The sequence below is a fragment of the Nyctereutes procyonoides genome, unplaced genomic scaffold (assembly GCF_905146905.1).
Source record: "Nyctereutes procyonoides isolate TBG_1078 unplaced genomic scaffold, NYPRO_anot_genome, whole genome shotgun sequence".
NCBI lineage: Eukaryota > Metazoa > Chordata > Mammalia > Carnivora > Canidae > Nyctereutes > Nyctereutes procyonoides.
Genome location: NW_026575037.1, coordinates 14,832,177 through 14,859,475, shown reverse-complemented (window position 1 = coordinate 14,859,475; position 27,299 = coordinate 14,832,177). Strand labels below are relative to the sequence as shown.

Below are 27,299 nucleotides of genomic sequence, written 5' to 3'. Positions count from 1 at the left end.
TGCATTGATGAGATTATTAATTGTTAATGAGATCGGGCACTTTTCTGCTGTAATTTGGAATGCCTGCGTTCCTGCTGTGAGTCGATATTCACGGCTATTGCCTATCTTGCTAATCAGGTCTCTCATAATAATTTTTTATTTTTATTTTTTAAAGATTTCATTGATTGGAGAGAGTGAGTGGGTGGAGGCAGAGGGAGAGAGAGAGAGAATCTCAAGTCGACTCCCCACTGAGCGAGGAGCTCATTGCGGGGCTTGATCTCACAACCCTGAGATCATGACCTGAGCTGATACCAAGAGCCAGATTCGTAATGCATTTTGGGCTATTAACTCCTTGCCATGTCCTGAAACTATTTTTTTCCCTGCTTGTCCATTCACTTTTTTACTTTTTTTCTCATGACACTTGCTTTAAAAAGGCAGATCATTTTCATCTTTTTTTTTTAAAGATTTTATTTATTTATTCATGAGAAACACAGAGGGAGAGAGAGAGAGATGCAGAGACACAGGCAGAGGGAGAAGCAGGCTCCACGCAGGGAGCCCGTGTGGGACTCGATCCCAGGTCTCCAGGATCAGGCCCTGGGCTGAAGGCGGCACTAAACCGCTGAGCCACTGGGGCTGCCCCATTTTCATCTTTAAATGAAGAAATAAATCAAATTTTTAAGTCTTTGCTTTACCTGCAATTATATTCTAGAAAGAGATCCAACTGTACTCTTTGAATCTGTGATTTTCAAAATTGCTAGCCCTTTATGGAAGCATCATTTACTGATTTATTTTCCTCTGCTGATCTGAAATGGTCACATTATCATTCCTTTAAGATTTAGGTTTATTTCTGTTTTCTTCATTATTGTGGCACCAGAAAATGTTTTGTATCTAGTAGGGCTAGTGGTTTGTGTTCCCTTGAATTGTTCTGACCATTCTCTCACTTTTAACCCTCCAAAGTACTTGAGCATCATTTGGCCAAGCCCGCTCTTGGTCTTTCCCTCCTCCCCCACAAACATGCTATTTGGGATTTATTAGAATTGCATTAGAGTGAGTGATAAACAAAGGGCTGACTTCACCATAATGTGAGTCTTTCTATCCAAGAATGTGAGTTATCCATTTGGTTAGGTTGTTTATATAGGTCCTACGCATTGATCTTCATTTCTAGATTTTCTGTTTTCCTTAGCTATTATGAATGAGCTCTTTTCTTCCATTATGCTTCTTAACTGGTATGTCAGATAACTTTTCCCCATTTATTTTTATTAAGATGTAAAAAGCACAAAATAGGTGTATTTGATTCATTGCGTGTTTGTGTATGTTTTCCTTATATTTATCTTCTGCTCTCCGGGTTTTCTTAAATTTCCTTCCTCAGCTCTGCTAACAGTCTGGAGATAAACAGGTCTACTGGTGATTACTGTTTTATCTCAAAATTATACGATAAGACTACTTTTTTTCCTGTTTGTTATCCAAAGAAAATAAACATCTGTTTACTCAGTCCATGGAGGAGAAAACAAATTAGCGTATGTACCTCTTTTCTTTCCATTCCGCTTCTCTCCACTTCCACCGGCACTTTTTTTTTTTTAACATCAGTCTTTTCTTTCAAGAACTATAATTGTTTTGTTGCCCCATTGAACGTACACCCAGACTTATTTGTATAATTATTTCTATATTTATTAATTCCTATATTTAATTCCTATTATTTAATAATTATATTTCTATAATTATTTATATAGAACTATTTCTATATTTAATAATTTCTATATTTAATAATATATTAAATTATTTCAATGTAATGCTTGCCATCCACTTTCCGCCCACAGTGGCCCACGGTATTCTCATTTACATGGCGTGAAATAAGCTGGGACCTCAGTGGGTGAACTCCTTGTAGTGTGACCGGGCATAAATGGGTTAACACAGAAGTGAATGTGTTGCCCTGTTACTCATCAAAGATACATGAAGAAAGTGTCCACCCTCATCACCAGGGGTTCACTGTGTGTCTACGGCAGTTGATGGGCTGGAAGTATGGGCAGGGCAGCTTTCTTAAGACCTAGACAGGAGCTGTTAAAGGACACACCAAGAATGTGTCCCAGAGCAGCCCGGGGCCTGCCATTGCCACGCGGACAGTCTGGGGTCTGAGGCAGTGACAGCTCGGGGAAGGGACCTGATGCTTGCTAAGGGTTATCACAGCATCTGTAGGAAAGATCCCTTTCTATGTATTCTTCACTCCACTTGCCTAGTGATCACCCTCGTCAGGTGTTTTGTTTTGTTTTGTTTTTTTATAGCCACGATAACTTTGGAAGTTTCGAACAAATTCTTCAGTACCATCGAGTTATACAGGAATGGAAGTGGGTAGAAATAAATGGGCTTTAAAATGGTAAAAAAGCAGATTTTACCAGGCCCTTTTGCCTATGAAAATAATCCTAATAAGTAAAGGATGTGGGTCCTTTCATCTAACGCAAACATGCAGGACACAGAAGAGAGAAGATTCAACTGTTTTCTCTGAAAAAAAAAAAAGGTTTATTGTATATAGAAGTCAATAGATATCTTTTACAAAAAAGTTAGAATAAAGATCTCACATTTGTAAAGGCACATATGAAACATTTTACAGCAATGACAAGGGTGGTGAAAACATAAACAATACGCAACTAGGACCATTATCTAAAGACTTTATAAAAACAGAAGAAACAGTGCAAAAAATACTGTCAAAAGTCAGTTTTACACACCTCATAACTGTGTATAAAACTGGCAAGCATAAGCTTATTTACTGATATAAAAAAGCACATAGAATAGCATGCATAGTTTTATTTAAGGCTTTTAATATTATTAAATTGAGAGGGAGGCTATACCAAATTAAAGTTGCCATGAATATTAATCACCCCCTGACGTAGGGAATGTCCTATAGACCTCTCACTCCCTCTCTCGCCTGACAACCACTGTTTGTAGCAAAGAGAACGGACTTGCACCTTGCAGGGTAGCAAGCGGCTACCCACAGGGAGGACAAGGGTTGTCAGGATCCCCAGTCCCGACCTGGAACGCGTGTCTCACGGCAACACCACCCGAGGCGGTTACATTTCCAGGTCAGCTCACGACAGCCAACCACACTGGGCTGCCCACCCTGCGTTTCAGCTCTGTCCGAGTCCAAAGGCTTCCGTGGGCTGACCCAAGGGCCTTAAGAACAGCCTGGTGTCTAAGCTGGGGACTTGTCCCGACGTCGTTTCAATAGGAAATCTACGAAATGCCAATTGTTTCGAATGAGACCCCGATTCACAACATCTTGTAAAACACAGACAAGGAAAGCATCAAAATACTGAGTTAAGTAACCCGACGAGAAGTCCAGTGAAACAAACCACATTGGCCTGTTATTTGATGTAAGGAGAATCACACAAGGTTATATGTTTAAATAGTCATCTGCATATGTAAACTGTTCTCGTTTTCCCATTTGAGAATCCTCAAGTCAGTTGGCTATGGAAGGAACGAAGGACACACACAGGAAATCATCTCCGATGAAGAGTGACCTTGCTTTTAAAATGGTTAATAGATTTTTAAGACCCCAGACTGGCAAGAGAGTTTAGCCAAAGGAAATGGCAGTAACATTCTACGATGTTCACGTTGAAAAACAAAACAAAACAAAAAACACAAAGGCTCTGAATTACAGCTTTGGGTTCCCTGCGGAAGGTAGTTCTTAGCTAACACTGCAGTTGAGGGAGGTGGGAGGCCCTGGGCAACGTGCAGACGCCCCTGCTGAGGGCTACCCCGACTCACTCCAGGCAGCATTCCTGAGATGGGGGCGAAAACAGCTCCGCCCCAAGGACGAGAAGGCCCGACCCAAGACCCGACCCGACCTTCCCGCTCGCTCCTGGGAGCCCCCTGGGACCCTGCGGTCAGGGGAGCAGGTGTTCGCGTCTCCCTGAGGGCGGCTGGGGGAGAAACGGCAGGAGCAGGTGCATGTGATGAGCGTGTCCTGCCCCTCCCTGGACACCTGCCACCCATCCCACCCACGGTGCCGGCCAGGCCCAGTCCGAGGGGAGAGGCCAGGCCCAGTCCATGAGGAGAGTCTGAGGCCCAGTCTGAGGGGAGAGGCCAGGCCCAGTCCGAGGGGAGAGGCCAGGCCCAGTCCATGAGGAGAGGCCGAGGCCCAGTCTGAGGGGAGAGGCCAGGCCCAGTCCGAGGGGAGAGGCTGCGCCAAGGGAGCTGGTCAGGAGGGGGCAGGTGCTGCGCGCACCTGACCACATGGGCCACCGGCCACCGCAGCCGCTGGGACCGCGTGCAGGTCCCCCTGGAGGGAAACAAAGTACCTCTGCTACCCGCGCTGCTTCCGCCGGGGCTGCTCATCGACTCCATCTGCTCTCACGTCCCCAGTAGCGAGGAGCGGCCACGACCCCGACCAAGGCGGGGAGAGGGGGGCAAAGGGCAGCTGCATGGTTGCTGGCAACTTTCCAGCTGTTTTCCATTCTTTCTGGCCCTTTCCATTTGCCAGATCTTGATCCTTCAAACTCTATGAGCTTTTTAGAATTAAAATTCGATTTCCTAACCGTGTAATTTAGGCCGCCTAGGAGGGCGCTTCTGCCGAGGCTGCGCTATTCTGCAGGGCTCGCGCGGGAAGGGCGGGAAGGCAGAGGGGAGAGCGGACCGACCGTGCGGCGGGGGCAGCAGAGCCCTGAGCCGGGAGGTGCTCCTGGCCCCAGCACGGTGCCTTCCCAGGACAGTCCTGCCCAGGGAGACGAGGAACAAGTGCGGTCGGGGGGACGGGGACCCTGGAGCGTGAGTGTGCGCCCCGGGCTCGCAGGGAGCCGAGATGCCGTCCCGGGGGTGAGGCGGTGGGCAGGGCCCTCTGCCAAGAAGGCCGGTGAGCGGGCACCCCGGGCTCACACCCGAATCCTGGAGCTTCCCCAGCTCTCCCAGGGCCCTGAGGGCCATTTAAAAGCACGAGCAAGGGTGAAACCGATCGGGACCCTGCAGCCGGGCCCTCCGAGGGGTGCTGCGGCACACCACCCCTCTGGCCTCGTTTATGACTTCTCTAAGCAAGCCTATGGCATCTTGGGGAAACGAATGACCCTGATGGCCCAAAGCACCGCAGAAGACACAGTGACTTTCTATGCAGATGCTCGTCATAGCCAGGCTGCGCATCAGCTCTCGCCCTCCTGCCTTGTAACGAAATGTCCTTGAATTTATTTTTAAAATAGAAGGGCTGACCGAAGCTCTGAACAATAGGAACTGATGCACATCCTCCCACTTCACTGCACCAAACAACAATAAACTATCCGGTCTCATGCAATCGATTGATGCCAGATACTCAATATGCCAGGTTCTTGGACGTTTTAGTAGGGAACATTTTAGTTTGACCTTGCAGAAGATGCAGTTATATTAAGCTGGAGCTAAAGGTAGTCAGCACAATAAAGGTTGCATATTAGGTAAGTTGGCTGTTGGGTTTTACAGAATTCCACGAACAACAGTGACTTTAGGGGCAACATATTTGGATGGGCAGATATGATTGGATAAACCCTCATATCTCTCTTGTTATTTTCCAAAGATGTATCCCTTAGGTCTTCTGCCCCCAAATGTCTCAGAAGCCGAGGCAAAGACAAGAACCATTCTATTTTCTTGCACAGCATCCAAGGGAAGCTTCAAACATAATTTAACATTTTAGAGATTTCCACCCTATAGGGCCAACTAATTTGTCATCCATAAGGCTGTAGGCCACTGGAAAATTTGTGCAGTATCCATGGGAAACCCAAATTTCTCCATCTGGAAGCAGCACTGGATGAATTGTTACTTTGTTCTTGCAAAGAAATCATGAAATAAGAGCCTGATGGGCATCTGGTACATAGGAATAAAATTAAACAGCAGCAGAAGAGTCTTTGGTCAAATGTGAGGAAGCTGAATTGCCCAAATAGGGCTGCCTAAAGATCCCAACAGTGATTACTTGGTACTTCTTGAAATCTCCTCTTCTAGGACCCCAACAGTTATTGCCAAAATGGAGGGGGAATGAGGATAGATTATCAGTAACGTAAGTCTGACCCAATCCCATCCCTTGTGTCTCAGCCCCCTTGCACATATCTTAGACTCCCCCACCACAAAGGGATGGACATATTTCCCGAAAAAGAAAGTCAACAGCTATACCTGCTTTCACCGTCAAACCTGTCACTAGAAGTGGAGGAATGAGATTCAAAAAGCACATTCTGTTTTCTGGCTGGGGACAGCTTCAGGTCCACACACCGTGTGCCATAAGCACTGTGCTAAGGCCTGCTAAGTTAACACAAGGTGTACATCAAAAAAAGGTGGCCACCGAAAATCCCATAGTGATGTGCCTGATGGCCAACCCTGCCTATGAGAGCGTGCTAACATCTAGGTGTACTAACATCTCTGCAGACAGAGTGACTTCCCAGCCCCAGGAGGTGACCCATTCACTGAGTGCAAAGCTCATTATGGCAAAGCCAACTCACCCACTTCACATGCTTTTGTGTTTCTTAGCCCTTGTGAGGAGAAATAATATATGGTGTGTTGCAACCCCTACTCTATCAGGGAGAAAAAAAATACTGTATGTATTAGGTTGACTCATGTAAATTTTCTGTCACTGTAACAAAAAATGGTCCAGCTATTGTCATTTTCACATGGTCAACCTGTAATTAAGCTGAAAAGATGAGAGAAGTAGGCAGCTGGATAAAAATGCTGACCTCTTGAGCCCCCCTGGAGTTTAAAACAACCTCAAAAGCACAGAGTAGGCAAGATAGAGGCTAAGTGAGTATTGGGAAAGCCAGTGGTTGGGTCCCACAAGAACCCTCTCAACAGGGCCCACAATGCCCCTCCGACCAGGCTGATGGAAGAAGGGGCCAGAGATGGCCAAGTGAGTCTTAGGCAAGCAATGGGAGATAAATAATAGATAAAAGACTAGTTCCTCTTTGTAATCCATGATCACGAAGATTGTAAAAGTAAAGTTCTCTCTATTTAAGCTCCTTGGAAGCATATTGCTCAAAATATTCCATGTGGAGAGGTTTTCACCTTTCCTGATCTTACTGTTCCCCTCTCACTGAGAACAGCTCATTCCTCTTTCCTCTCCTGTAAAAAAAAAAAAAAAAAAAAAAAAAAAATCAACGTTTGACATCCCTCTCGAATGCAGCCAAATCCTCCCTTACTTCCCATCCAAGGAAAGAGGTGTGTGTAAATGTCAGTGCTACGGAAGGTGGGGTCTCCTTGGAGCCCAAGGGAACCAATAAGCCCAGCAGGCCCAGCGCAGCTCAAGGATGAAGACGCCACACTCAGCCCTGCCATCCAGGGACAACAGTTAACCAAGGACAAACGCTGGCTCCGTGTGCCCAAATGAGTACGGATCAAAGAAATAACACATTTCAACTGGAAAACTTCAAAACCAGAGGCCCCAAAGAGTTGAATGGCTTTGCTGGGAGATGGTTATCTCTTTTTTCCCCCTCTATTTTTAATTTTCTCTCTTCAAATCCAAACAGAAAAAAAAAAAATAGACCCCGACCGCTCCAGCTTCAGACTTGATACATCATCAGGAACTCATTCCAAAAGCTCTAACTAGATAACTAATTTAATACACTTTGCTTCAAGGTTTATTCCTTGGCTTGCTTCCCAGATATAAAGCATCTCTGGGCAATTATTATGCAGATGCCACTAGAAGGACTTTCAATGCCTGCTGCTAATTTCACAGGAACTGTGCTGGCATTCGCTGGAGATGGGAAAAGGAATGCAAAATGCGCTACAGAACCAAAAACATTTGTTTTTAAAAATGAAATATGTGGAGTAACTTTTAAGTGGTTTCCTTTGGGTTTCGATATAAACTTTGGCTAGGAAATTGGACAGCAGACCCACTTCTTCCCTGCGTTTTGTGCATTAACAACTATTCCCACAGCACCAAGTGACAACAGTGGATGGGTTGAAAGGAAGAGCATGTGTGATGAGCTCAAAGAGACGGCAGATCTACATGCTGCCCACGTGAGACTCGATGTTAACAGTGCCCACGTTGGGGCCTGAGAGATGAAAAGAGAAATGTTTGTGTCGTGCACCAGATAAGCCAGTAACCGCAGACCAACTCCGAAAACACTCCTCACAGCAGACCATCGCAAGGATGGAAGAGTGTCTAAGGAAAGGAAACCCGCCTCTTTGCCTGTCGAGGAGCCGAGTTCTGAGCATCTCCCAGTGAGGGTGCTGAGCTCTGTTCCGTTGAAAACATTAAGTCCAACTCATGGTTTTCTAAGCACAAATACCCAAATTCCAGCATCTCTAGAGTATAACTGAAGTTACCCTCCTTGACCGATTCTTCAGTCTCTGGAGTAGAAGAGAGGAGCCCCTCCATCACCAGATACTCTGAGTCTAAGTGAGAGACCCACCACCACACCTGGCCAGACGTGAAACCGAGTGGATGCCCAGTCCAAAGGAGTTCATCGGGAATCCGCTTCCACACCCCTCTGTTGCTGTGTGGTAACCGGATGTCACACAGGCTTGCTCTTTCTGGTTGATCTGATGCCATTCTTTCTTAATATTTTCAGCTCAGGAAAAACAAAACAAAACAAAACAAAACAAAGGCAGTGGCGGGGGAGGGCATAATGGAACACCCACAAATGTCAATTCTAAGAACAAAACCACAGTTTAAAAGTTGCATTCAAGAAAAACTGGACAGCAGAGAGGCAAAGTGCCTAAAATCCAGCTAGTGGGAAAATGTGTGGAATATGATTTACTGTGTACTGACCCAAGAAATTCAGGACAGGGATCCCTGGGTGGCTCAATGGTTTAGCGCCTGCCTTTGGCTCAGGGTGTGATCCTGGGGACCCGGGATCGAGTCCCACATGGGGCTCCCTGCATGGAGCCTGCTTCTCCCTCTGCCTGTGTCTCTGCCTCTCTCTGTCTCTCATGAATAAATAAATAAAATCTTAAAAAAAAAAAAAAAGAAAGAAATTCAGGACCAGCGTAGGCTCAGGAAGAGACAAACGGAACCAAGCTGCAAGGTGACTGGAGGGTGGGGTGCCTGGAAAACAGGAAAGCAGTGAGGGGCTTCGTGCGAGACAGGTCCCAGCATCTTTCATCCAGTGGCCAAAATTTGGATTACAGCGTTCTGAGTGGGCTTAGTTCTGCTCTTGCAGGCCAGAGCCTGGGGGGACAGCAGCACAGCTGGGAGGGGGCTCACCCTCGCTGCGGTTCCTGGCCAGGGCCCTGCCACCTGAGTGCCAAACAGCCCCCATAAATCAGCGTTCCCAACTGTTCCCTTTATAACCTTTCCAGTGACTTGGTGACTGATGGAAAGACAGAATGTACCCAGCACCTCGACCTGCAGGCCCCCGTCCAGCACACACATCCTATTTAAATAAGAAACACCATCAAGGGCCTGCCCGTCTCCTTTCTCTTCCCACTCCGGCCCATTATCTTCTCTCAATCGGGCAAGAGGCCTAGCTGCACAGATGGCCTGGCCCAGAGCCTCAAAGACCACCAGACTGGGGTCCACTGAGTAAACAGGAGTAGTAGCGAAATATTGAGGGTGCAGTCCCCGGCAGGGAACACGGGGCCCCAGAGTCCAGAAGAAGGGGTGTTGAGAAAGGTACAACCCAGAGCTCCTCGTTCAGCTGGGCAATGGCCATTACTGCATCATAAAGGCCGCATTTCTTCTAGCTGCTCCTGTCTTTAACTCAAGCTGCTGAGGACGAGGGCAGAAAGGAAGAAAGGACGCCAGTGTCCATCAAGGCTCAGGAACCCCCAAATACAAGAAAATAGTGTTTTTTGTTGTTGTTGTTTTCCTTCAGGGAAGGGCCTTGGCCCTTATTTTAGAACAAATTCATTTTCTTGCCATCTTTGATTTGGACATGAGCAATCAGGCCGCTGAATTTCAGGCTTGGCTACTCATCTGGCTGCAACTTCACTAGAGATGTGTTCCCTTTATGCCTCTGTCCCCCAAACAATCCACCAGGCAACCTTCCCTGACATATTTACAATGCAGATCAGTCAAAAAAAAAAAAAAAGGTTCAAATGAAAAGTACTATATTAATGGTGAAAACTGCATTACAATGATTCACAAAAATTATCCAAAAGGGGAAAAAAATAAATTATCTCATATAAAATAATATATGATGTTTGTGAATAATCTTGGCTCCTGTCGTCAAGGAGCCGATGACCTGCCTGCTCTGGCCATCCGCGCCCTGCTGGGGGAGCAGATGTTGTCTGGAGGTGCCTCCCCATCTGCAGATGGAGCTGGGGCCCTCTCCCAGTAGCTGGGGCGGGGCGGGGGAGTTAAATGAGTCTGGAGTTTTGGAGGAACTGGATGAGGACTTGGTAGACAAACTTGTACTGAGTGATGGTCTGGATCATGAACATCCTTTGCTCCCTGAGGAGTCTCAGCATCATGGGTACTTCCACTTTCTGCAAGAAAAAAAAGCACAGGATCTTAAGATGAGAAAGCCACCCTGGGGTCCTTCCTCACTTCCCTGCCCAGGAAGCTTCTGCTCGCCACGCATCTGTAGGTAAAAGAGAAAGCAAAGGGCTTGGCCCCTCTGGGTCTTCCCAAAGACCTTATACTAGCCCCGGGACAACCTGGCTGTCATGTGTCACTGGCACTGGTGGGATATCTTAAATCCACACCAGTCTGTTAGGAAAACCCACCCATTTTCAGAAATACTACCTATTCTTAAGTGTTTGGAGTCCTCTCTGGGATACTAGGCTGCTTCTCAGCTTTCCTTTGCTTTTTTAAAGTTTTTATTTAAATTCCAGTTAATTAGCATACAATGTAATGTTAGTTTCAGGAGGACAATGTAGAGGTTCAACACCTCTGTACCACACCCGGTGTTCATCATAATAGTCATAGTTAGAGGGAAAACCTTTCACTAAAAGATATATTGAATATTTTTTTTTTTTATTTACGATAGTCATACAGAGAGAGAGAGAGAGAGGCAGAGACACAGGCAGAGGGAGAAGCAGGCTCCATGCACCGGGAGCCCGACATGGGACTCGATCCTGGGTCTCCAGGATCGCGCCCTGGGCCAAAGGCAGGCGCCAAACCGCTGCGCCACCCAGGGATCCCGATATATTGAATATTAAATGAAATTGCCTATGTGTCAATTCTTTGAGAATATAGAACCAGCTTCAATGAAGGGAATTAATGTGGTGGGTCATCAGTGTTAGAGCAGACCAGGGGCTCAGTTGAGTAATGTCCATCTTCCTGGACCAGCCAGGCCAGAAGTATCATGGAGTCAGCAAAGCCACTGTGGCCTCAGCTCACTGCCCCCACTCTGGGAGCTCTTCACCTGGGCAATACTACTCCCATGAAGTTATCAAGGGCTGAGCAACCACTGGAGGTAAAACAATACAAACTCAGCTGTATGGCTTTTTTTTTTTTTTACCTTTTTAAAATTTAAAATTTTAGTTAAATTCAATTAGCATATAATGTATTATTAGTTTCAGAGGTAGACATCAGTGATACGTCAGTCTTATATAACACCTAGTGCTCATTACATCACATGCCCCCCTTAATCCCCACCACCCAGTTACCCCACCCCCTTCCCCACCTCACCTCCAGCAACCCTCAGTTTGTTTCCTATGATTTATAGTTTCCTGTGGTTTGTCTCCTTCTCTGATTTCGTCTTGTTTTATTTTTTTTCCCTTTTCCCCCTATGATCCTGTTTCTTAAATTCCACATATGACTGAGATCATATGATAACTGTCCTTCTCTGATTGACTTATTTCACTCAGCACAATATTCTTTAGTTTTATCCATGTCATTGCAAATGGCAAGATTTCAATTTTTGATGGCTGAGTAGTACGCCATTGTGTGTGTGTGTACACAGACCTCTTCTTTATCCAGCTGTATGTCTTTTCTCATCTTACCTTTACAAGTCATTTCAGCTATTTCCAAACTGTGTACTATGATACAACAGATGTCAGCCTTATTAGTTGCTCTTCTCCAAAAACAGTTCAATAATGCAAACCACAGATTTAAAGGGGACCAAGTCCCCAGTAATAAAGAGAAAAAGGCATGTGGATCCTTAAGCTGTTTGCCAAAATGTACACCCTACGCCATAGCTGCTGACTGACGGGTCCTTGCCTACATGATACTCCAAAGTAACTGATACCATGATGTACAACCTAGAGGCACCTAATGATGAACTTAAGTAAGAACATAGTGCTTGATGAGCATGACTGAGCTGGGCGCTGAAGGTACAGGAGAGATTAAAGCTGCTTCTCCCTGTTCCCATCAAGGTTTTGACAGGGAAGCGGTGTCACATGGAAGTTAAGAGCACAGGCCCAGGTCAGGCTTCATCTGCTGAACCACAGCCTTCACACTTCCTGGCTGTGGGATGTGCACACTTCCCTTCATTACTTGTGCCTCAGATTCTCCTGGTCACACAAGGGCATTAATAGGACCTCTCTCATGGGGTTATTGTGAAGGCTACTTGAATTGTAAGGTTCCCAGAAGGGTGTTGGCACATGGTAAACCTTCAATATAGGTTGGCTGTTGCTGTAATACTGTCATTGTTGTCACTGTCATCACCACCCCTTCCACCTCCACCACCATTGTCTCCTGAATCAGCAGCACTTCTACCACAACCTCCACCATCACTAACACCATCATCTCCTCTACTATCACACCTATCTCCCCTCCATCACCTCCACCACCATCATCTCCTCCATGATCACACATCTTCCTCTACCTCTGTCACCTCCAGCTCCACCACTTCCACCTCCACCTACCACCATCATGATCATTGCCATCTCAATAGCCTATAAAATGCAGCCCTAAAGACATCTGGTAAGGGGCAGTTTGGAGACAAGATAAAGAAAGTTCCCCTGGAAATCAATGAGAGTCCTAGTTGCCTTGAGGATTCACTCCCATAGTATCTGCTGTCCACTGTCCCCAACCCCAAGGAATCATACGCAGTTTGCTCAGTTTTGTCTAGAAGGTGTTTTTGCCTCTCAACTCCAAGGAGAAGGGATAACATTCAGAAAAGCAGCAAGACAAGACATCTCATTAGTTGGCTAGTGAGAACCTAACCTTTTATAATGAGCTAATCTAGGACAGAGAGCTAAATACAGGGGGGCAAGAGAGTATCGCAAACCATAAAACTAGTGGTTTCTAAAAAAAAAAAGGTAAAAGCATTAAAATGTCAAGCTAACATTCAGTGGTCAAAAGCAGTGGGCCACAAAGAGGCTTGTCAGAGCAGCCTGGGAGACTGCCCTCCCATTCCTACCTCACAGCTACCTGACCTTACTGTAGGAATCTTTTTTTCCCAGAGCGGGAAAAAAGGTATTTCACTGACAAAATTAAAACTGTATGAATTACAGACTAAAATATAAAGCATGCTAAATCCAGAAGCCATGGAAAGAAGGCAGAAATGTCTAGATAGAAAAACAGACACACCATTTCATATTTACTTGTCAAACTCTTTGCTTAAAAAACAAAAAAGCTAAACATGTTTCCACGCCCGAAAGAAGGGTTTTGAATCTTAGCAGCCAGGTTTGAAGCAGAACAAAGTCGAGAACTTTTTTCCTCCCCTAACCGTCTACCAATAGCAACGATGGGAAACGGGACAGATAAGGCTGGCTATATTTGTGCTAGGGGAAGGGAAGTGAACAATATGAGTCATCTTGCTATCTTTGAATATCAATGGGAACAGAAGTCCTTTTTGGATTGACCATGGTCCAGCAAAGAATGTTCTGGCGTGCAACTGGGCATTGAGGAAATCCACTATGTTTGGACACACTGTAGAGAATTTAATCACCCTGAGCCCGCACCAAGTCCATGCGAGGCCCTAATGGCCGAATCCCTCACTCAGCACCACACTGGCTCTGACATGTGCTGTTTATGTTCTATCAAGCCAATAACATCTGGTGGCCAATGAGCCCTCATGTCATCACATTACTGAGGCTCAGCTTTTGATGGGTCTCCAAAGAGCTCAGAACAGAACCATCTTTCATGTCAGACAAGATGGACAGAAGGAGAGGGGGGTGGCGGGCAGAGGAAGAGTTCACAGGGAATGGAGAACGGAAGGGGACTGTGGGGAAGAAAGAGAGATATTGGGGCAGTAAGACAGCTAGGTGGGGAGGGGATAACAATGAGGCCTTTCCTCTTCCTCTGGAGCTCAGTGGTATCTCCGGCGGACCCTGGAATATACTCAGGCCATATATACCCTGATTGCACACCCCCCACCCCCACGGCACAGAGTTGATTTGGGACTCAGTGGCAAGCTATTCAATCTACTAGACTTCTAGTAGTGACAGGAGAGCAAACAATCAAGAAATCTCACCATGTGAGACAGAAGAATAAAAACTCACAGAAGATAACGAAATTCCTGTTAGCTAGCCTCAGCTGTTTCTATGATAGGCATTTGTTCATCAATAGTGTGTCTGTTTGTTTTTAAAAATAGCCATTTTTGCTATAACTCAGAATCTATTTCTTTAAGATTTATTTATTGATTTGAGAGAGAGAGAGAGAGAGAGAGAGAGCTGGGGGTGCCGGGGAGGCCAGCGTGGGGCACAGGGAGAGGGAGAGAGAAACAGACTCCTCACTGTGTGCCGGATCCTATGGCCTCGAGATTATAAACTGAGCTGAAACCAAGAATCTGATGCTCAAACGCCTGAGCACCCCCAGAGCCCCCCAGTTCTACTTTTTAGCAACACACTGATATATATGGATTCAAAATTTCCAAAGTTAACTTCACATATGCAGAGGGTTTAACAATCCTTTGAACATGTCCAATCTTGGTATTTATTGTTTCAGTATAACAAACTTTGTGGGGCCATATTTAATCTGATTTTCAAACCACTGATGCTACTGAGTAAATACATATATGAATTTTTTCACAGGTTGTGCATTATAACATCCCCTAACTTAAAAACTAATGAACCGCTTCAAAGTCTCCTTGGATTCTCCAAGCTGTATAATTTGAAAATGGAATAAGAACTGATGACACCTGGCATCTGGAGACAAGAGTGAGGACAGGAAAGACGAACTCGGGACCGTGGGGTAGAAGACCTCACGTCTCACCTTAGCACCACTGCTTAGAGCCATGTGGCCCTAGACAAGTCACTAAATTATTTCTGAGCCTCCGTTTCCTCATCTGTAAAACGGAGGGACTGACATGTGCCCAGGCCCTCTGCATGCCTGTTATGAAGACCCCAACTAAAAACAACAACAAAAATAAGCGAAAGCCACTTAAAACCTTGGAAGATCCACATGTTGAGAAGGCAGAAGCATGGTTCTTTAGCCTTTGATTGAGGTTCATCTCATCCGCATGAAATCAAAAGCCCGTGTATGGCTCCCTGGTCTTCAGCAGCAGGGAGACACCATAGGCGCAGCCCACTTCCATGGGGAGAAGAGCTAGGTGTCCAGTGTTGGCAAAGGCAGGCCACGTCTACACCCTCCAGTTATCCAGCCTGCAGTGCCAGCCTACTGCCAGTCTAAAGAATCCTCTTTAGATAGAACCTCCCTCCGAAGAATGAAAAACACAGATCAAGAATACACATTTTCACATGGGATTTAGGCCAAAACACATCCCAGAAATGCAAGTAGCATCTAGATGACCTGTGACCGGCTAACCCACCGTGGAATACGACCCCCGCAACAAAACTGGACCGTCTACAAAACACCACAGACTTCTGGAAGCAGACGCCATGCAGATCAGACTTTCTCAGGGTTTCCTATCTCCCACTCATCTCTTTCTTCTGTGGGTTATCTGGGTGTCTACACTGAGCAGAGGGAGGTGAAAGATAAGAAAGGCTGTAAATGGCAGAGGCCTACTAGGAAACAGGGATCTGGAAAACTCTTGTCAGGAGACAGGAAATTAAGCCCTGGAAAAGAAAAAGGGTACAGGGGAAGGCTTGGCTGTGGTGTAGATGTGTCCCCAAGGTGGAGTATTCAGGAAAGCCTAGAATGACTCACTTCATTATGCTCCAGGCAGTAGATCATCAGCTCAGAAAGAATGACCACGCCGGTCCGCCCCACCCCGGCGCTGCAGTGGACGACGATGGGAGGATGCAGGTTCCGGGGGCCTTCCAGCATGCTGTTGGTATGGCGACGGACCGACTGGATCTCCTCCAAGTAGGCTGCAAGACAAAAAATGCAAATCTGCTCACCAAAGTCCTACACAGCTTGGCATACAAGAGGGGGAAGAGGAAAAAAAAAAAAAAACCCAAAACCTAATGGTGATTCTTTTTCTTTCTTTTCTTTTCTTTCTTTCTTTCTTTCTTTTTTTTTTTTTTGTAAAGTGACAATAATTTACAGTTCTTACAAGACACTAATTATTTGGCTGGTACCCACTGTACAAGTCCTGGATCCAGAGAGGACCAGCTGGGAGTCAATTAGTCCATGGGAGAATTTGTTCTTTATATTAAATAGTTCTTTTTTAAAAATTAAATTCTGTTTTCCCCTCTGCAAATCCCAAAGTCCCCCAAGCAGATGATTCTCGACATTACTTACAGCAATTTCTACTATTAACAGACCGGGATCAGAACACCAGCTAGGTCCCCTTGAAACGCCCGCCTGTCAGAGCCAATTTCTGGTGGGAAGAGCATCCATCTGCCCCTGCTTCCTTCCCCTCACCGAATGAGTGAATGTCAACGGAGGCTTGACTTCAGTTTTAGATTTAAAAATAGGCTATGGGGGTCCTGCTTCTCAGCTTAGATTCCATGTGGTTTATGTAAGATGCTCACGAGGAGCCCTCCCCTTTCTGGAGGCAACATGTGTGCGGAGTGGAGGGGTCAAGCCACATCCCTCGTCCCTTCTGACATCTGCCTAGCTCAGCAGGGCCACGCGGGGGGCTGTTCGCTACTCCAATTGGGCGCGAAAGAAAAATTATAGCAGCACAAGCCTTAATGACTTTTTCCTTTCGTGGTCAGGAAAAAAAAAAAAGGAAAAGTATATAAAATGTAAGCCTCAAACAGTCCAAGAGCCGGAAACAGTCAGTTAGTAACAGAGGCTTGACAGTAGCTAGTTCGGGGGAGACACCGATTTAAAGGTTCCTGATACACAGAAAATCTCATCCCAGTGCAGCATCGTAAAATAAGACTAGGGGAAGCACTCAGATTGTTGAAGAGAGAAAAAAAAAAAGTGTAAAAAAAAAGTGTGTTCAAACCAGTCTGGTCATTTAGAAGCATCTGTTTACCTACAATTAATATGAACTCCTATTTGCCTTTATAACCTCCTGCAATTACAAAGGCATCTGAAGTAGTTTACCAAAATAGACTACTAATACCAACCCTCCACCACCACCTCCGCCACCAGCACCATGACCGCCAGTGATGTAAAATGATCTGGGATGAAACAAAAAAGTGGGAAGGCAACCTGAGATGACCAGAAAGAGTAGTTACTATCCGGGACCAACGGGAGCTAAGGACTGTGTGTGGAATCTTCACAATTTTCCTCTAAGAGGGGAAAGATATTAGGTGACCGTGGATTCTCTTCTGACAAAAAAGGCGATGTTCTCACACAAAAGGGAGGTTTTTTTTCCTTGTGCTAAATTCAAGGAGAGAAGTGAAAGCAATACTGATCCATAAAGCAGATGCTTCCACCACATGGAATTTCATAAAACAGAGAAACTGGATCACAACGGATGCTCTCTCTAGCAATCATGTTAATAAAGTTCTTTAAGCTGTGACTCGGTGAAGACTTCCCCGGGCTGGAAGCCCATGTGTCCTAAGTCCCCTGCCTCCAGGGAATCTAATTTAAAGGCCAGCAAAAATCTTTTAAATTCCTAAAAATCTGGAAGAGCCAACATTTAGAAGCCCCCACCCCCACCCCACCTCAGCACATTGAGTTTCTTAGAAGTGTAAATAAATTTACATTGTTTAAAAATATTCTCTATGGCAGTGCCTGGGTGGCTCAGTTGGTTAGGCATCGGACTTTTGGATTCGGCTCAGATCATGATCTCAGGGTCATGAGATCGTGCCCTGCATCGTGCTCTGCACTCAGCGGAGAGTCTACTTGAGATTCTCTCTCTCCCTCCCCCATTGCCCCCTCCCCCAACTCTATCTCTCTCTAAAATAACAAATAATTCTTTAAAAAAAATTCTCTATGATTTTCAGTAATTTAGTTGGGCTTTACTTCCTTAAACTGGTTCTGATTGAAAAGATCTAACTATAATTTTAATCACCTTATTTTTAAAAAAATTTATTTATTCATTCATGAGAGACACACAGAGAGAGGCAGAGACGTAGGCAGAGGGAGAAGCAGGCTCCCTGCAGGGGGAGCCCAATGTGGGACTCCATCCCAGGACCCCGGGATCATGACCTGAGCAAAAGGCAGATGCTCAACCACTGTGCCACCCAGGCACCCAATTTTAGTCACCTTATAAATTCAATCTTCTAACCCAGAGCTGTTTGCCAATCACCAAACTGATCTACTTTTATCGTTTCCCTTTTCTGCATCTTGGAGATAATTTTAGTAAATCAATTAGCAAAAGATTACCAGAAAAAAAAAATAACAAGAGCACTGTTAGGAGGAAGGAAAGTTCTACAAAGATCCCTGCCTTCCTTATGAATATTTTGAGCTACAGATACGTGTCTGACCTCAGGCAAGACAATAAGCCTCTCTAGATCTTGCTCTAGGTCCTCTGATTCCCATCAGCCTTCTGTTCTCGTCAGTGACCCCCCAAGTACCATCATCACTGGCCTAGTGGGAAATGAAGTATTTGCATCAGTGAACAGGTATGCATCGGAAGCTTCCTGTTGGAACTTCTGAAATGGTACTTCTGGGTTCTCAAAAACGTATTTTCTCTCTCTTCTCCTCTCTGCATATGCCAATTCTAAGGGAATATCAAAATAAATTCAAGGGTTTGACATTATCCAATATCCAGATGATGTTCCCATCATTGTCTTCTGTCAGCTGGAGAGTTGACAACACAGCAGGTGATCAATCTGCCAGGTGAGGAAGGAATGGGATGTCCCTGCAAGTGCAGGACAATTAAGCAAGACTGTGGAAAAGGAAGGGGGAGCGCTGGGGACTGTTGCCATCACCAGAAGGCAGACGGCAGTGTCAGATCTCACCCCCAGACTGTCCTCAGCGGCCTGCCTCTCTCAGGAGGCTGTGAGCGCCTTCAAAACGGACTCTTTCCTGCACTCTGAGAGCCTGACCCACAGCCTGGAATGCAGTGGGCACACACTCAAGTTTGGGCTTTTCAAATAAAGTACTGCCTACATATTCTAGGTCAATGAGCTGCTAAGAAAACCATACTCTCTGAGAAATATATATAAATTGACGAATTCAAAAATGATAGTTTCAAAAACACCAAGTTGGTTTCAGTGATTGCCAGTATCTTAAACAGGGGCAACGAGGAAGAATGCATTGAGATTTCTGCTCTAGGGAAATGCGGGGCTTATGAGATGCAAACCCCCATGAAAAATTAAATAAGTGTTTTTCACAGTGTTGTGTAACTATCACTGGCATCCATTTCTAGAACTTTTTCATTGCCCCAAACAGAAACCTTGTACCCATCAAAGGGTAACTTGCTATTCCCTATTCCCCCCTTCCTCTGGCCCCCTGGTAACCTCTACTACCCTTTCTACCTCTGTGACGTTTCCTATTCCGGGTACCACATTAAATTGGAATCATACAATGTTGGTCCTCTTGTGTCCAGTTTCTTCTACTCAGCATAAAGTTTTCAAGGTTCAGACATGTGACATCTATCAGAGGAGCTCTATTTTTAATGAGTACCTAAAGGTCTACATTAAGATAGAATGAGCTAATTTACCACAGTTTCAGCTTTTTGAGTAAAAGCTGAGGAGACTATGATGAATGACATGTATTATTCTGCTCCGTTCATACCATATGCGGGGATATATACTGCAATGATTTCATACTTTTGCCACTTATGAGAACGCATCCTCTCTTTCCCTTTCACTCCCAACTGATGAGACCACTGATGCGCTGGTAAAATTCTAAATGGGAAGAAAAAAACTTACATAAAAATCCTTGAACATCTTCTGGGCAGCCGTGATCCGGCCAGTCGGTGTACTGCAAATGCCACACCGTCCTTTCCTGCCCAGACAAAAGGTGCTTGACCTTCAAGCCTGTGGTTGCATAGCAACCAGAATCTGTTCGGAACTTTGTGGTGACCTTGAACTTGCCATAGGTGGCCGAGCTGTGCTTGGAACCCAGTTTGGGCCAGTATCGGTGGCTCTTGGTTCTTCCGCCTTCCTGAATCACACACAAAAGCAAAATCAGAAATAAGTCAGGGGAAGGTCTCGTCCACCTAAGCTGAAAATCTGAGGGCAGAGGAAATGTGAATGGCTTCTGGGCTGCCAACTCATGCATTGTGCGGTCCCTATCACAGAGGAGATCCCACGCATCGTGGCTAAGGCCTAACAAGATTTGCCACGGTAGTGACAGCCATGAAATATTCAGAAGATTCACAATTGAGCTGCAGCTGAACGTGATGGGGTCTATTTTTAAGGTTTGCACAGTTCAATCACTGGAGGGGGCGGGGGGATCAGATGGTGGCTTAGAAGGAAACCCAGAACAGGAAGGAGGTGGAGACAGAGGAGTGCTGAGGGGACAGAGTGGTGGGAGTGCACGTGAGCGCTGGGGGCTGCTCTGGGGAGGCGAGTCGGAGCCCTGATGGTTCCCTGCTCCCGGAGCAACACATCCTGGGGGGTTGGGGAGGGGGTGGGTGAGTGGGGAGAGTACAAACACTCCCGCCCTGATTCATCTGCTTGAACTCTCTTAAGTCTGAAGCACACCTGCCTGGTTAATGTCCAATCTTGTGAAAGCAGGCTTACCTGAGGCTTTAATTTATATTACTGGTGAGTGTCTAAGCTGATTACAAATTCCAAGAGACTGTAAGCCTCCAGCTGCCACATGGATCACTAGACCTCGTGTCTGTAAGGTTGGCACGTCTGGTCACTCAGGTTTCAGCTCACTTACAACCTCCTCAGAGGGCCCTCGGCTGCACATCTACTTTAAGGCAGATCCACTCTCGTTCCATCCCTGCTCCATCTCCTTCAAGATGGTCACCCCACTGAGCTTCCTTTGTTTATTTTATGTTAGCCCTCCTCCCATGAGGATGGAAGCTCCCTGGGGACAGGGATCATGCCTGTCTGGTTGGCCACCACCTGCCCCTGAGGTCAGCACAGATGACACACTGCCTTGAGTTGAATGAATCCCTTAACAGTAATGTGATCTGATCAGAGGATAAAACGATTCTAGAGATTTTATGGAGAATTTACTCATCGTGGGAAAGTCAAATGGGTCAGCTGACAGAAGTACCACTGGCTGTAAAGGGCTTGAATTGCCCTTCACCACTATCTTCTGGAAAGCAACTGCTCAGAATGGGGGGGTGTCAATGAAGGAAACGTGACCCCCCCCCAGTTCACTGTCCGCTCCTCACCCTTTAAAAATGTGTGGGAAGGGGGTATGTATGCCTTACTGCAGATATTGGTGAAAGACAGATGAGGCTAGTCCCTTAAATGACTTCAACACATAAGCTAACATTTCATGAAAGGAAGCAAAGGAAGTGGTTAAAATAGAAAACTGAGAATGTGACAAGAGAAGAAATACAAAACTTCTTTCCTTAAAGACAGCAAGCTCCGCACAAACTGCTAGGTTGACCAGTGGTGTGTGCCAGTTTTTAATAACACCATGTAGAGTTCTCTAGTTAGGACAGAAAAACTATGTTTTACTTGGCAAAGAGAGAAAAAAGCTTTCTTTCCCCCCTCTCTCCAAAGAATAGAGACCTCTACAGGAACAACAGTTTCTGGTCTCTTTTCAGCTGATAAGCATGAGGGCGTGTGGGGTTGGCCATGCCCGAGGTTGGTAATATGTGCTGATTTACCCACAGCAGCCCAAAGTTCTCACTCGAATTCCAGGGGAAAGATTATTGCTTTGTTTGGCACACAAAAGTGAGTTGGCTGAACTGAAGTTCAGTTCTTATTTGTTTGTTTGTTTGATTGACTTTAGTTTAATGGCAATCTAAGGAAAAGAGTTAAAAAGCTGGATGAAAATGGGATACGATAAATTATCTTTGGGAAATAAAACAAATCTATGTGGGAGGAGAGAAAAGAAATGCATGCCAGAGAGAAAAGGATTTGCAGAGAAATGGTGCTTAGGAAGCAGGACAGAGCAGCAAGGTCACCAGATGCAAAGCCTATCTTCTGGCCACCCCTCCCTCCCCTGGGAACAGATGGCTGTATGGCCAGTGCCCTTACCTCTTCGGCAGTGACCATGGCAATCACGTTCACTCCCTGCTCCCACACCATCTGCCAGAAGTCGTGACATGTGTGCGGCAGGGGCCCCTGAGTGGCTATGTAGTGCCATTCCGCCCCACCAACCACCACCTGGAAACCAAGGAAAGCTTCGGTAAATGAACCCTGAATCCAGGACAGCATTACCTGCTGAGCATGGGTCCGTTTGTATCTACCTGCAAACCCTGGATAATATTTTTTAGGCCAAATGGGTTAAGTGCCATTATTCAAAAGCCCCTGGCACATTCTTACACAAAAATACTTTTTGCAAAAAAAAAATAATGCTTTTTGCCACTCAAACCTATTAAAATACACCTAATCTTTCTTTCCTGTAATTTACAGTAATTATATACAAACCAGTGCATGTTAAACAAACACACACACACACACACACACACACAAACTCAAACTGGTCCTGATCACTAAATTGACTTCACACCCCACTATTATATTGTGATCCACAGTTTGAGGCATAGTACTCTCTAGTATCCCTTTAAACAACTAAAACAAAGTGTACCATGGAATAACATCCCTTTGGAAGCGATGTCTTTGTACCAGTGACCTGCTAGGAACTGTGTCATTAACCTCCGCTGTTTCTGCTACTCTGTGGTGCCACATACGGTAGAGGTGTGCGGGGTGCACTTACATCAACAATACGTGATATTTGATTATTAACTTCCCCTTGTGTGGTACCACAGTATCCAAACAAACTGTGGAGCCATGAGATGATTTTGGATAATAAAATTATTACCCTATGCGGCTCCGGGTGATCTTGGAAGGCTACTTCTGCAGCTATAAATATCAGTGGCAGAGAATCACGAGTAAGTTGTGCCCAAAAGTGTTGAAGGTCATACTGTCAGGGTGAGGTAGTGCCCTTTGGGGGGCATTCTTCCTGTGTTCCTTTCCATTCCTGTGCCCCTTGGCATTATTACAAAGTCAAGCCTCCTTAGACATCCACCAGCGCAAATCTCTAGATAGTTCTTCGGAGCATGAAGTGATCATTGTTTGAATTTTTTTTCCCCTCATTTATTTTATAAAACTATATACTAACTGGATTCCAACAAAAACAATGTCAGTTATTGTCTCATTACAGAAGACTTGTTTAGGTCAAAGCTGGCAAGCAAAATCCATTTTCCAAGTACTGGTGGGAGATAACATTCATATATTGGCTGGCTGGCTAGGAGTTTCGTTTATCTGTGGAATTGTGATTTTAAACATTAGCCTCTCTGGCACCCAACATATAGGAACTATAAATACTTCCAGAGTATGCGGCTGCCTGGGGCCTTTCGACAAATTCCAAGTATTGACAGGAGGGCATTAAAAACTGCATTAAAAACACAACAACCAATGCTACTGAGGTAGATTTCACAGATGTGATGATTCTACCTCTGGAGCAAATCAATCTCTGCTCTGTGTTAATAGCTGCTTGGAACCCAGGGAGAAAACATTGGCAAGATATACAACTCTATTCCAAAAAACACAAGGACAAGTTCTTGCAAGCTCGATGGGTCTATTAAATGCACCCATGTCTAACCCTGATCCACAAGATGAAATGTAAGCCTCGGAGAATACAGAGGAAGGGAATGCTTCTGTTAACAATACCCAATGGGCACTCTTGATGCAGAGTGACAGCTTTTGCAGAGAGCAGATGGAAAATGATGAAGGATATTTGGCCAAAAGAAGAAGACAGTACGATGTAACTATATAAGATTCCAAAGACATTCTATCAAGGAGCAGCTGTGTGATTTGTATCTTTGTTTGATTCATTATTTTGGTTATTATTTCATCATCTAAATTAAGCCCAGGAAACGGACCATAGTCAGTTTACTTGAGAGTTTCCTGAGGTTCATTTTTTATAGCTTTAGTTCTCACTCTCAAAGTTAAACTAAAATACCGAGCATGACCCATGATAGTTATTCCTTCACATTTTTTGACCATATTCTCTGGTAGTTAACAATATACATATAGCTATCTAGGTTCTGTGCACAAAAACCCTGCATCCAACCACAGTGTTCTTTTCATATTCTGTTCTGCAACTGTTACAATGGAAACATGCACCAGACATCTGGCTATATTTTAGAAGCTCAAAGGAATCTACCAAAAATTCAGCTCCAGTTGGAAAGTCCAACGAAGAAAGGGAGTAACTCCAAACAAGGCCAGAAACAGATTTCTAAGGTTATGATCATAAAAGACTATTAATGTGAACTGCGTATTATTTAAAAACATCCTGTAACAACTGCTTTAATGTTAGTATATGAATAGATTCTCCCACTTTTAGAACAAACAGTGGCATTCTAAAGACTGAGGAAGGTACGCCATTTAGGAAACGGCTAACCATACGTGCACGTATCTATAACTCTAAGCTCTAGCTGGGCTTGACCTAAGCTAATTTTAAAGTTGATGAAATCCTGAGACATGAAAATTTGAAGTCTCTGGAATACTAACAAAAATGGAATGGTATTCATGCCCTGAATGATGTGGCAAATCTTGCAAGATTCATCATCAACCACACCTCCAGGGCTTGTGTTGAAATGAGCCCACTCCTCTAAATAACGTGTAAATTTGGACAACACGTAACCTGTAGTAGTGCAGGGGGGAACTGGTAAGTTTCTGTTGCTCTTGAACATCATAAAAACTTCAACGACAGGAGAAATACAATGCCCGTGACTTCCAAAGTCTCTATCAGGTGCTAATTATAAACCGAAGGGGACAATCCTCAGCTTTTCCTGTGAGCGTTAGGGAGAGTTACAACTCACACAGATAGAGTGAAATCCTCTGTGGTGAGCAGGCTTCAGAAATAGCTGACCTGAGGTTTTCCTTGAGGCTGCTGGGCTTCCTTCTCTCTGCAGTGATAGGCATGCCCTTCCAGTTGACTAAGAATCAGGGGAGTTCAAAAACACTCCCTCAGGGGCTGGGGACAGGCCAAGATGCTCGGTCGGAGCCGTGCAATTTTTTCCTTTCTGCATTTTCCACCTCTAACCCAGCAATCTTCCACAAGCCTCCCCAACACGCTTCCCTTCTTACCTTGATATGGGAGGCATTAATGTAACCTGTGTTATTCTCTTTGGTCGGGATCAGCTCTACTCTGTTCTCCTCATAGGGGACAACTTCACGGATGCGGCTTCGTTCGGCATTTTCTGGCAGAGCCGCTGTGCTGAAAATGCCATTCGCCTTCTTCTTTGGAATTTGCTCATATTCTGTGAACACCATTCCCTCTTCTAGCTTTTTCTTCAGGGTTCTGAACTGCAACAGAAATTAATCTTCAGCTCTCTGGATTATCTTATCCAAAAACTCCAACGAGTCAGATTCCTTTAAATATTCATAGTGATCGTGTTAATAAGGAGTTTCAGGAGGTACAACGAACGAATGCTTGATTATTTGGTCTCATTATTAACCACACTGCTAGTTTCTCTGGCCCAATAACCAAGTTCCTTCTCATTCATGCTTTAAACAGAACCAGCCAGGCAAGAGCTGAAATTCAAAAAAACAGTATTTTCGGTATAACACCTCTGCTTAAAGTCCTAGTGATTCCTTAAATGATTCCTCTAAAGTCCCTTCTGCCTTTAAACCTTTCTAATACTTCATATATACTGGCAGAAATCTCAAACAGGAATATTACTAGCACTCCATTAAATTTACATGTGTTTCACTGGACAGTAATTTTAGGAACTAAAGGAGCACACCTTTCTTCACTTCCAAAACACCACCATGCAGCTTCTTCCTGCTTTTCGAAACCAACATTCTCATGATGCATTATCCTAAAAATTATAAATCAGCCGTGTTTTATAGTCAACCAAGGGGACAGTATATTAAAAGAATTCTATAAATGTTTAGGTAAGATATTCACTCCCTGATAAAGGGTAATGGTTTGCAAATTTCATAGAAGTTCAGAAACTACAGTAATGGCTTAACTTCCTCATCTTGCAAAAAAGAGAAACAGGCCCAAAGAAATGAAGTGACTTGACCAAGGCAATGCAGCTTGTTTCAGGCTGGTCCCGTTAGGCAGGCTTCACTACACCAACTTGACAAAGAAACTTGAGATGCTGGAAAGAATCGATTTAATACAATGCACACCAGGTCTTGCTAATCTCAAATTGGAGAATTAATTCATCAAATAAACCTTAGTGCCTGCATGTTTGGGCAAGGATCAAGCTCTGGAATCCCAAGACCACAGAGAATGAATCACGTGTTTGACAAGCCCAGCGCTTACCCTCTCGTCCATGGGAACTCGGGTGGCATCAGCTCGATTCTCTTCCCGCCCCGAGACCCGGGCAACTGAGAGTCCATTCAACGCTGCCAACATGAGCGGCCGCTTCTGTGCCTCCAGGCTTGCCATCTTCTGCTTCTCTAGATTCTTGTGGCAAGAAAAGGCATGTTCTCATTGTTTATAATACGAGTAGAATGCTGGAATGTCTTTTAATCTCCCCAAATCTGTAACTGCCCAGCCAAGGAATGCAGACAATCACCATTAGGAGGGCAAATTCAAACACAGCCTTCCCATTATTCCCACTGTGCCTGAGGTAGCCAGGTCCTACAGGACTCCTGAGCTTTTATCTAAAAATTGATGCATGAATGAACTAACAAACAAACAAGTAAGAGCAAAGACTACCTACAAATATCCCCCTGCCATGGAGCTCACTCAAAAAGGGGGCCGGGGGAAGCAAAACAGTGTACAAGCAAGACATTTCAGGAAGGTAAGGGCTGAATGAAGACAGGGCAAGGGAAAGAGAAACAGTTTTCATGAACAATTCAATCCAATCACAGTGATGGACCTTTTATACAGATTAAATGATTTTTTAAAAAAAACCTTATAGATACCACTTGTAGCACTGTCAAGAAATCCAGACTCATAACCCATACAGGAAAATCTTCCCAAGTTTCCATTCTGAGAGGCTGAGATGGAGGATGTCAATCCTATCCTGACGCTCTGGTCCCTGGGATGGCATCCCCAGTATGAGGGCTGATGTGGTTTAGCAGCCTTGCCAACACCAAAGTCTGTGGTCGTCTAACATGATCGATCCATGAGGCATTATCCTTCATGCTGCATCAGAAGGCCCCAAGGAGTAAGCACCAGGGATCCCAATGACCATGGTGGGAAATTACTGAACGTGATGCAACTATGGGAGAATACAGCTTTGGGGGCTGAGCAGGCC

At 45.0% G+C, this 27,299-nt stretch overlaps 1 protein-coding gene across 3 annotated transcripts in view; it reads right to left on the bottom strand.

Annotated features, from left to right (window-relative positions):
* Positions 1-2,478: 2,478 nt before the first annotated feature.
* The window catches only part of PTPN14 (protein tyrosine phosphatase non-receptor type 14), a 178,460-nt gene continuing 153,639 nt past the window's right edge, over positions 2,479-27,299 (bottom strand). For all 3 annotated transcript variants that reach the window (XM_055319539.1, XM_055319537.1, XM_055319540.1), the window contains 6 exons: positions 26,357-26,500; positions 25,171-25,389; positions 22,111-22,239; positions 19,870-20,104; positions 15,854-16,017; positions 2,479-10,341 (listed from right to left, as the gene is read on the bottom strand). In XM_055319539.1, coding sequence (XP_055175514.1) covers positions 10,213-10,341; positions 15,854-16,017; positions 19,870-20,104; positions 22,111-22,239; positions 25,171-25,389; positions 26,357-26,500 — 1,020 coding nt within the window. In that variant the 3' untranslated portion in view covers positions 2,479-10,212. The remainder of the gene's footprint in view (positions 10,342-15,853; positions 16,018-19,869; positions 20,105-22,110; positions 22,240-25,170; positions 25,390-26,356; positions 26,501-27,299) is intronic.